This window comes from Prionailurus bengalensis, chromosome X (assembly GCF_016509475.1).
Source record: "Prionailurus bengalensis isolate Pbe53 chromosome X, Fcat_Pben_1.1_paternal_pri, whole genome shotgun sequence".
NCBI lineage: Eukaryota > Metazoa > Chordata > Mammalia > Carnivora > Felidae > Prionailurus > Prionailurus bengalensis.
The window spans coordinates 108459792-108471605 of NC_057361.1; the positions used below are offsets into that span (position 1 = coordinate 108459792).

General features: G+C 37.1%; 1 protein-coding gene across 1 annotated transcript in view; it reads right to left on the reverse strand.

Annotated features, from left to right (window-relative positions):
- Window positions 1-11814, reverse strand: part of LOC122477145 (fibrous sheath-interacting protein 2-like) — a 77410-nt gene that overhangs the window by 11388 nt on the left and 54208 nt on the right. The window contains 7 exon segments of the mRNA XM_043570016.1: window positions 217-260; window positions 1365-1465; window positions 2512-3006; window positions 6086-7366; window positions 7368-8259; window positions 8261-10598; window positions 10834-11813. Coding sequence (XP_043425951.1) covers window positions 217-260; window positions 1365-1465; window positions 2512-3006; window positions 6086-7366; window positions 7368-8259; window positions 8261-10598; window positions 10834-11813 — 6131 coding nt within the window.

Below are 11814 nucleotides of genomic sequence, written 5' to 3' on the forward strand. Positions count from 1 at the left end.
AGAGAAGAGAAGAGAAGAGAAGAGAAGAGAAGAGAAGAGAAGAGAAGAGAAGAGAAGAAAAGCAAACTAGTCAGCTTATGTTAACTACACCCCCAAAGTAGGTCAACCTGCTAGAAATTCCAGCATTAACTTCATGTTTCACAATAGGAAATTTATCAATGCTGAACAAAGTCTTTTTAAATAGTATCTAAATTGAGAAAAAAAAATCAATCCAACCTTCTGATACTATGGCACTTGGATCTGAGGGACGATCACCACCACTAAAAAAAAAAGATAAAGAAATTTCATTTTCTATGTATTTAATATATGAAGGAATACTGGCTAAATTAAAGAAAAATCTGTCAAAATCATTATTCATATAGAAGTAAATCTGGAATGGTATGTCTCTGAGTTTTCAAATCAAGTGAAAATGATTGCTACATCGACTTTTGTTTGGTTTTGTATGTGCCCTCTTTTCTTCTTCAGTGACACAAATAATTGAGAGTTGCCGGCAATACTGCATGTAACATACTGTATTACCTGTATGTTACAACCATCATAAAGGGAGAAAGGATCAATGGTGGGCCAGGGGTAGTTGTCCTAAAATGGCATCAGGTCAAAAAGAAACTTAATTTCATAGTGCAAGGTGGAAAAGAATATAGTTACCATCAGGTAGATTTTTCTCCTTATACCCTATTTCTCCCATGATGCAAAGTGCTCCTCTTCCCAGTTTGTGAATATTTTTATAAACATAAAAACAATTTTAGGCATGTTTGGACTACTCTAGAAAAAGTTTTAACCAGACTTCAAGTCTACAGTGTCTCCTATAAATATTGCATAGTCCAGCCTTTCTCTCACAGTCTCCCCCAACTTGGATGGACTTATCTAAATCTCATCCATCCTTTAAGGCCCGACTCAAACTCTACTGGTTTTGAGAATTCTTCCCTGAATGCTCCAACCTACATAACTCCTCCATTTTGGGGATCCCTGTAATAGTGCCTCACTGTTGAGTGTTTAGGTACATAAGGAAACTAAGTAGGAAGCCCTTTCAGTGGGCCATTAGTGCAGGAACTATTGTTGATCCAGGGCCTGTCTCTTAGGTTCCAGTCTGACACATTTAAGACTTAATCTAACTATACTAAGTAGACCACTGTAATAGAAAGAAGCAAGTAGAGACCAGATAAATAGGAATGAGAGAGAAGATGGAAAGGGGAGGCCTAGGAAGTAACCACAGAGGGGAACGAGGGGAAGGAGTTGAGGGGAGTTTGAGGGGCAAGACACTGGCTTCCTCACAGGTTTACCTGAGGGGCCCATGCTTCCCACCAACATAATTTCATTTCATTTCTATTTTCTTAGCCAACTCGTATTGCTTTAATTAACTGTACCTAGAAAATGAAGGCAGATCCTCTTCATTGTACGAGGATGAACTCATAATTCTATGTAAGAAGTAATGTACTGGTTCAGTACTAGATTTCATTTCTTCTCTCTGGAAAAGTACAAGTCAGGTAATTACAAAAAGGAAATTTTGTAATAAATCAAGTAAAATATATTATAATGTTTCCTTAGTTATCTATGTAGCCAGCATTTCTAACCAGGCACACTATGTTTGCTCCTGAAATCTCACATGGCTTCCATTTAATAAATAGATCCTAATAACTAGATCTGAGTTTATGTTGAGGCTATTGTCCATGGTGCGCTCTCTGAATTGGCCAGAGTTGTACTTCTGTGTTTTCTTTTCTCTGGTTCACTGCAGTTTTTGGGTTAACCTGGAAATTATTACAAATGGATAATCCAGGATATTGTCTCACCAGGAAATCCTAAATCATGTGTATTCTTCAAACACATTTATGGTACAATTTTTTGGTACAGCTAACCCAAGAGGACAATGAGGCCCAGACCATCACTAGGATACAGAACCAGGGACAGGAGATGTGCATCAAAGTGATAGTGGGACTTATGGGCTGAGGAATATTCAACATACTTTGACTAACTTGCTATGTTGCAACAAGCTGGATAAGTAATTTTTGAGAAAAAAAGTTAAGTAACTTGCCCCAAGGCCACATGGCTACTAAGTGGCATAGCCAGAATTCAAACCCAGATAGGCTGAATTTGCATGAATCTTTTTACTCCCCTCCAGCCCATCTTCTGGTCTTGCCCATTGGCATGGAATTTCTGCAAACAGAACTTCCAGCGAGTATTTATAGGTTTGAGTACAAAAAAGAATTAAATCAATGATTTTAAATAGTTAGAATGCATTTCTCCTAACTGGTTTCCATTTTCTTTTTTTTTTTCTTGTCCTTCTAACTAACTTAGGACTCTTTCTATGATCTATTTTTCTTCAATTTTCGCTTCTGGCTTCATCTGTTAATCACTTCCCTTTCGTTGTAAATATCATCAAAGTTGGGAGACACTGCCTGGATCCAGTTTATGACCTTTTCTTCCTATCCAATGTAAATTACTTGGACTAAGTTTGTGAAACTCTGTGCCTTTTCTATAGAAACCTGGTCATTGATAGTCACATTTGTCACTTACACTTAGTTGTGTCTTTCTTTCCGAAAAGGAAGAATCTGTGACAGTTGAGGATTTGGACTTGGTCACATCAGGCTTAGAAACAGTTCTTTGTTGTGTCTCCTCAGATTCTGTCCGTTGAGTTGGTGATGCTTCAGTATTTGTTGTAGTTGCAGTGGATTTGGGATGACAATATTTTCCTAGTGACAAAATTTTTTTCAGATTTCTCTTGCTCATCAGTGGCTTGGCAAAAGCCACTGTGCTTGTAATGGGCTTCATGTCTTCTTTTACTTGATCTTCAAATGGGACTTCTGGAAGTTCTTTCATAACCTTTTGTAAAACAACTTCATCTTCATCAGAAGTTAAGCTCTCTTCTATTTTATTTTCTGAAACTCTTGGATCAGTATCATGAGTTACCAAACGAATGATAAGATCTTTTTTGCTGTGGACGTCTTTTAAAAGCTCCACTTTGGTGATGTCAGGCTTTATTAAATTTTGAAATGAATTCCTACTCGCAGTCTGGAATTGAAGAGACAATTAATATTAAAAACAACAGCCTCATTTTTTCTTGTGGTTATACAGTAATAAAGCAATTTTCATATGGTCGTCAGTTTCAATTTAGTAAAATTATCCTCAAATGCCATTTACTGGTATAGTAGTGGCATATTTAAAGAAGAAATAAACAAAAACATCATAAGCAATATTTGTTCATTCAACAATCTTTTTGTTTTGCATTCAAGAATAGTGTCATTTGGTCCAAAGAAGGGAACCTACATAAGTTTTTTCTTTTGCTTCACAATTTACTTTTTTCTTGCCAAGAAATGCAAAATGCACAAATACTTTAATTACATTCTGTTTTCATTATTTACCTGGAAAGTTCTGTTAACAGATTTAGACATGACAACATGTTTTTCTAAACTTAGTGAGGGAACTAATCATAGAGTAATCTAAATATAGACATTTTCATGAAAAAAAGAGGCAAGATATTGGCTGACCTGGATTCTAAAAAATGATTGTGAAGGGCTTTGAATGTTCACTTGTCACCCCTCTACATTCTAATCCTTGAAGATGTTTTTCCTAAAGGAGCTTCAAAGAGTAAATCTTCATCTCTCCTCACCTCCCTAGTCAATTGTCATTTTCCATTGTGCAATGGTAAAGACAGATCAAGGAAAAGACAGTTATAATTAAGTAAATGACTTTTCCTATTTCTGTAGCCTTTGATGATGCCAGAGAACATTTAAATCAATTTGAATTATCAATCTTACATCTCTGTAACACTGCAAACCAGATTTCCAGAGAAATGGTCCCTTACAGTAATACCTTTTGTGCAAAACAAAATGAAAGAAGAACTCCTGTTAAGAAACCGAAACACCATCAATTTTGATGATCTGTGCTGGTGGAAGGAAATAATGGTTCAAAAACTCAAGTCATCTATGTGGCTCTGGAATATATCACTGTGTGAGTCTTTGATAGACATGCGGCTGGTGTGTTGGAAAGTTTTGGTACCTCAAAATAGCACATGAAGCACACTGCTTGAGGATTCCTGACTGAAGACTAGCCTGGGAGTTGTCTGGGTTCCTCAAACTGATGTACTGTTCTTTCTGAAACCTCCATCTCCACGTTGGGGATGGACAGCACTGCTATCCAGATAGCTGCAAAGTATCTGTCTTAACTGAGCTATCTATATCTGTTTGCTTTTCTTGAGACAGCTTTTGCTTCCCTTAAGAGTAGCAGCAGTAGTTGAGGGCCGCCTGGCTGGCTTAGTCGGTTAAGCGTCTGACTTCAGCTCAGGTCACGATCTCGCGGTTCGTGATTTCGAGCCCCCATCAGGCTCTGTGCTGACAGCTCAGAGCCTGGAGCCTACTTCAGATTCTGTGTCTCCCTCTCTCTGCTCCTCCCCTGCTCATGCTCTGTCTCTCTCTGTCTCAAAAAGAAATAAACATTAAAAAATAAAAAAAAAAGAGTAGCAGCAGTAGTTGATTTGATTAGCTAATCTCTTCCAACTTTCTGTGGGATTAAAGAGACAGTTAAAGTACTGATAAAAGATGTAAAAGAAGAAAGCAGGTAACCAAGACTGACAGATATTTCTGCAGATGATTAAGAGGTAATGACCTGGGAGTAATGTTCTTTGTTTAGACACATAGATCTTGTACCCAAGGAATTACTTGTATATACATTAAGGCTACTAAGTAAATGCTAATGTAATTTTGAGAACCCAGAGAGAAAAGGATATTTTAATACTGGAAAGGACCTTCATCTGGTCCAAGAAACTAAGGACCAAGGAGACTCCATCGGTGTCTATGACAATCTCAGTACTTGAAACAAAAAATGTACCCATAATGTATTCACCAGCTCTGAGACTTAGTTCAGTGGGTTGTAAAATAATGCTAAGGAAAATCTGCTCCTAGACTTATGCTCCAGGCAGGCTGGTTCTATAGAACTTTGCGCAGTTTGTAAATCACAGGCCACATCCTGAGTGTGAGTGCACACCATCATCCTTGCAAGAGGCTCATTTATACAGAGGGGCTTTGGTATTCATTACATGGGAACGTGGGAGCTGGATCAGTGTAACTCCATCTGGAAAGACAATTCCTATGCCCTAGTGCCCTAAGATCTGTAAACAGAACTATTTTTTCAATAGTTATATTGTTTTTTTAAATACAATTTATTGTCAGATTGGCTTCCATACAACACCCAGTGCTCATCCCGAGTGCCCTCCTCAATGCCCATCACCCACTTTCCCCTCTCCCCCACTCCCATAAACCCTCAGTTTTTTCTCTGTATTTAAGAGTCTCTTATGGTTTGCCTCCCTCCCTCTCTGTTTTTCAATAGTCATATTGTACCAAGGACAGTGTTTTCGCATTTCAAGCCCCTTTTAAATATATTCAGAGCCCAAATATAGGACTTCAGAAAAACTAGTTCGTAAAACCAGAAGCATGGAGACAACTGTGTCTAGAACAAGGGTACAATAGGAAAGAAACTGGGCACCTCCTAAGTGTGTATGAATATAGGAAACTGGGAAAATGTTATGTAATGAACACAAAATGAGAAGAAACAAATAAACTTTAAAGAGCTTGCAGCCTGATGTTTGTTGATGAAAGTTTCTAAGTAAAATCAATACTACTGTGAAGCCTTAAGTTTGAAGATTTCAATCTTTAACAGGTTTACCTGTTATTCTAACTGGCCCTTTTGGACCCATACAGTACTATGATAATGCACATCCATAAAAAAAGAATTGTGGGGATTATAAAAATCACGTTTCTTCCGAGTTGCCAAATGAGGACTACAATTCCAGTCAGTCCTGTTTACTGTTAAGGGTATTTCCCCGTATTCCCATTCTTCAAGAAATGGCAGTTTAGTCTGACTGGCTAATGGAAAATAGCCTGCCACCTTTACACTGAGCCACACTGCTGATGGGGTGAGTCCCAGGGAAGCAGGGAATTGGATGAATCAATGTCCAATTCTACTGGGCTGGACAAGAGAAAATTGACCGTATTTTACAAATGCATTCCCATAGACCTACCTGAGGAAGGAAATCACAAGACAACCAGGTCTCAGTAACTACTCATTTCTTTTCACCATTGTGTTTAGCACTTACCTCTAATGGCTTTATATTCAGTCGTCCCCCTTCATCCAATGAGATGCGTCTTTCTTTCTTTCCCTTTCCTGCATCAGGTGTGTCCACTGAGTGACTCCTCCCACTTATTGCCATTCTTCTCAGTGCTTCAATGCTATGTCCAGTTCTAGTTAAACACTCCATCTGCAGTCTCTCAAGAGGTTGTGTTTTTATAGAAATGACTTCTAAGTGTTCTGCAACAATGTCTGGATCAATATTGATTGGTTGTTTCCCACGGTGAGGAATTATTTTAATTGGAAGTTCCTCTTTGCTTAAATCTTGACCTAATTCTTTTTGCTCTAGCTCAGGCCCTCTTTTAACACCATGGTCATGCACCTTTTCAACAATTCGACCAACATCCAAATCGCCAAAGAGATCAGCCTGTGAATCTTGTAGGCTAATTGTTTCTAATGGACAACTGGAAACTTTACTGATGATTAAAGAAGCTACCTGTTTAGAGAAGACATTGTTTGTACCTGTCATGTCATAATAAAGTTCTTCATGTGTTCCAGATTGTTGTAGTACATGATTATAAATAGAATCGACCATCTGAGAAATAATTTCTATACTTTATGGATTTAAAAAGTTTTCTTCAGGATTAGTAGCTACAACACTAATATTATTTCTGGAAATTTCAGCTGTCACAGATTTTGTCAATTGAGATGCAATTTTATTTACCTCAGACTTTGATAATTCTTTAGCATTTTTGCCTGAGGCACTTGGCAACTTTATTAGTTTAGCCAAGAACAAGGCCAGGGTTTCCTCTAAAAACCTGGCATCTAACACAGTCTCTTTTTTGGTTGAAGGCTTTTTCCTTGACTTGAGGCCATCAATAATCTTAACCACTTTTTCCATAATTTTGACAGCTTCCAGAACCAACTCTGGACTTGATGTTTCTCCTTCTACTTGAGGATGAAATTCTGAATTGGAAATTTCCTTCACCATTAAAAATCCTATTATATCAGAGAGAACATTGCTCTTACCTATTAAATCTTTATACACTGAAATATGAGAGCCAGAGCGCCTTAAAACACTGTTATAGACAGAAGTAACCACTTTTTCGATAGTTGTACTATCTGCTAAAGATACAGTGGGTGATTCTTTGGCCTGTGGCACGATAATAATTTGATTTTTAGAGAGATGTTCTTGGAATGAGTTTAAGATTTTTGAGATTATTGTTTGCATTTCAGCATTTAGAGAATTGTTTTGTTTCTTATCCAGTTTTGGAAACATAGATAAAAGCTTTGACAAAAAAATTACAGCAAACCTCTTCTATTATGTTAAAAGGCAGTTTGTAAGCCCATGATGGCTGAGGCTGGGGAACTTCAGTGGTTTGGATAACATCTTTAAGGATATTTTCAACAACATTGTCAACTTCTATACATTGATGTGGTGTTAGCTCTCCAGAAAAATAGTTCTGCAACTGGTTGCCAGCCACTTCCTGTATAACTAAATTAACTATGGTTTCTGAAAGGATTTTGCAACCACTGCTGACACAATTTTGTATGCTCTCTTGAGATCCAAACTGTGGCAATAGATTATTATAAATTGTCTGAACAACCAATTGAATAATTTCATCATTAGGATGTAAGGATTCTACACACTGTTCAATCATATCTTCATCTTTGGAGATCTCTGCCATAATTGTACCTACTAACTTCATTTGAAGGAAATCCAGTTCTGCGTACAAATTATCTTCAGATATTCCTGTTTTAGCATTGGATACTGTTGAGAAAATTTTTGATAGGAGAGAAGAAATTATACTTTCTAAAAATTTGCAAGGTAGCATTATGGTATATGGTGATGATGTTTGACATTCTTTGCAGGCTGTTTGGACTACGTTATGGACCTTTATCATAACCTGCTTAGATTCTAGAGGCAAACATGCTGCAGCTGGAACCTCATCATAAAGTAGCAAGTTGAGCTGATGCTGCAAAATTTCTTCTATTACTGCATTAGCTAGCTTTCTTACTAAATTTTCACCATTGCTATTTATGTCCTTATAAATGGAGTCTTGAGATCTATATTCCTGCAAAATATTGCATATAGAGGAGTGAACAATCTTATTGACCAACATTTTATCACTTGATGGTATGTTAGCCACTGAAGGTGCCTCATCAGAAAAAGGTGTTTTAGTTTCAGGTGCCATTTTTTTTCTGGGGAGGTGCTTTATCCACAGATGGCTCTTTTTGCCTGAGAGGTACATTGTGAACAGATGAAACTTTATCTGCAGATGGTAGGAACTGACCAACCTGACCTGGGCTTAATACTTTAATTTGAGCATCTGAAAACTCTTTTAACAGAGAATCAATGAGTTTCATAGCTGTGTCATAGACCTCAGCTTGATTTACATTATTGGTTACATTTTGACATGCAGCATCTGTACCCAGTGAGGAATTAAAAATCAATCTGTTAACTATTTCAGAGATAACATTTTCTAAAAAGTTAGCAGGAAAAAACCTGGGGTTATTTTCTGATGGACTGTCTGGTTTACTTTTAATCTCTTTATCTTTAGTTTTCTCATTCTCTTCCTCTTTTGCAGGAACATTCTCTTTAGCTGAATTTGTTAAGGCAGGCTGGGCAAAATTTTTGCCATCCTCTTGAGTTACATATGCTGCTTTATCATGTAGGGGGTTTGGGGATTTTCTTAGAACCCCTTTCTTTTTATTTGCCACACCTCCAACTAACCCTGATGCTAGGGTAGTTAATTCACCCTTCATAATGCTAGGTATAGTGGTACAGGTTGGCTCATGGATGCTGCCTATTTTCATAGATGTGTCCTCCTTTTTGAAATTCCCCTTTCCATGAAGTGCTCCTCTACCTATTTCCAAAGTGTCCATTACATCTTTCAGGCCTGAAGTCAGAGAAGTAAGTGTAGATAACTGTTTTAGTGAAGAAACTGGGTGGTTCTTCAAGCTTCTGTTTATTTTTGTAAAGTTATTATATGGTAGGTGTTGAACTCTTTGGATGATGTTATCCACATTTAGAAATGAAAAGAAGGTGGAAGACCAGTCTCCTGAAAAAAGGGGTTGAATCTTGAAAGCAGAGATTGCCTTTTTGGCTAAAGCAGCTATCATCTCTATAACAATGTTACTTCCATCATCTTTCTGAACATTGTTAGATCCATACATTTCCATCACCTCATTGTATACAGAATCAGATACTTTATTGACTGTCTCTTTATCTATTGGTGGAAAAGAAAACATTTCTCCAGCATTTGCTAGGACTTTAATCTTACTTTTCCGAAATTCCCCAATCAGGGCATTTGCAAATTTTATAGCCATGCCCATGAGGTCTTCTTCTGGTATCTCTTTGTCCTTAGGGTTTTCAGCAATACTTGGGAGAGTATAAAATTTGTGAACAAGGTCAATTATGACATCTTCCAAAAATGTAGCAGAATACACAGAAGTCTGTGGGAAGGACTGTTTGTTTACTTTATCAAGTTCTAAGAGTTCAATGATGTGGTCATTTTTGGGTAAGTCATAGGGAGGTGATTCTTCATCATGTAAAAATGGCTGCAGATGGTGGTCCACAATTTCTTTCATAATAAAACCAGCTATTATCTTGAGGAATGAGTCTCCCTTTTTGCATGTATTGCTCTGTGTTTCATCTTCTAATTTAATTTTTTTCATAATATTATTACATATGGAGTCAATAAAGTTCTCAGTTGCCCCTAACTGCATACTTTCCACATGCTCCTCTCCTGTGGCAAGTCTAATTTCATGTTCAGAAATTTCTGTTATAATTTTATCAGTCAGTTTTGAAGCTGCATTCACAAACTCATAATCTGGTGGCACCTCTTTCTCATTTAGTTCAGTTTCACTCTCAAATGAAGGGAATATATGTGCTAGAAGCTTGTAAATAATATCTTCTAAAGGGGAGCATGGAAATACAGTCATACATGATGGCACAACATGGCTATCATTGTTGATGGTGTCAAGCACATTTCTGATGATGTTCTCATCTTGGAGGGAGGAATAGGAATAAGCTGCTAATTCTCCCAAAACTAATGACTCCACTTGATAATCATAAATTTCTTCTAGTAGCAAATAACCTATTTTTTCCCCAAAACTAACAGCATCACTTTGTATAGCTCTATAAATATGAATCAGAGATTTATAATCATCTAATATTTTTTTGTAAATTAGGCTGACAGTTTTTTTAACCATTTCTTTATATCCTTCTGAAAAATACAGTTTTTCATCCAAGTGATCTGCAACTAAAATTTCTGACATGGTGAATTCCAGCACAATTGATTTTACTAATGTTGTAACAATGTTAGTTATGTTGGCTTTTGCTTTACATGGGTTCTCAGCAGCCAAGACATTATGTGAGAATACATAGAGGATTCTGCATAAAAGCTCAGAAATTACATCCTCTAAAAAGACAGCTGAATTCACAATAAACAATAATTCTCTTTGTTCAGGATCTGTTGCTCTCTGTTGATAAGTTTGACCCACTATACCTGAAGGAAAAGTTTTATCTCCAGATAAAAATGACTCAAAATGGGGCGCCTGGGTGGCGCAGTCGGTTAAGCGTCCGACTTCAGCCAGGTCACGATCTCGCGGTCCGTGAGTTCGAGCCCCGCGTCAGGCTCTGGGCTGATGGCTCAGAGCCTGGAGCCTGTTTCCGATTCTGTGTCTCCCTCTCTCTCTGCCCCTCCCCCATTCATGCTCTGTCTCTCTCTGTCCCAAAAATGGATAAACGTTGAAAAAAAAAATTAAAAAAAAATGACTCAAAATGATGGTTAAATATTTCTTTTATTATATAACTTGCTATTTTTGTAATAGGTATATTATTCATGCCTTCTTTATCTTTTGTAAGAGATTGGTATAGACTTGAATGAGAAATATCAGTGTAAATGGCCTCAACCATAGCCTGGATGTCTTTCTTTGAAGTCACATTTTGTTTTTCATTTCCATGTTTAATAATGCATATTGCATGTTTAGAAATTATTGACATAGTTTCACCAATCAGCCTCACAAATGCATTGCTGAAGTCTGACTGCAAAAAATCCGGGTCTTCTGCACTGCAGTTCAATGGATTTATCTGAGATAAAACCTGAGTGACTATTTTTTCCAAATGTGTATGTGATAATACAGTGGTATATGTTGTAGAGGTCTGTCTTCGGGGTCTTGATTTACTAATAGCATAATGAACTCTCTTTATCAAAACATCAGCATTGAGTCTTGAATATGATTTAAAAGGCAGCTTTGCTATAAAATCTGGATGAATTTGGAAATCAAAAACTTCAGCCAGTATAATTTTAGTTACCCTTTCAGCCAATGTTTTTGTATCCTCAAGAAAGCCTTTATCAGGTCCCAGTTCATATTCTTGTAAAACTTTGCTATACACTGTGTCAATAACTTTGATCACTATGTCTCTGTGTACTGGTGGCAAACACAATTGTTCCTTTGCATTTTCTAGGATGCTAACTTGAGCTTTTGAGAATTCTTCCGTTATCAAATATATGAGTTTTTCAGCTGTTGCCAACAGTTCTTTTCCTGAATCTCTTATTGAGTTTGTTTGCACAATACCTAACACCCTGTGGAATATTTTGCTTAAAACCCCAGTGATTACATCTTCCAAAAAGGCTGAGGAGTAAACACCAACAAAAACATGCTGCTTTCTCATATCATCAAAATGTGTATATGATGGAGGAAGTAATGACTTTTCATACACAAATGGATGGAGATGCTGCTGACATATTT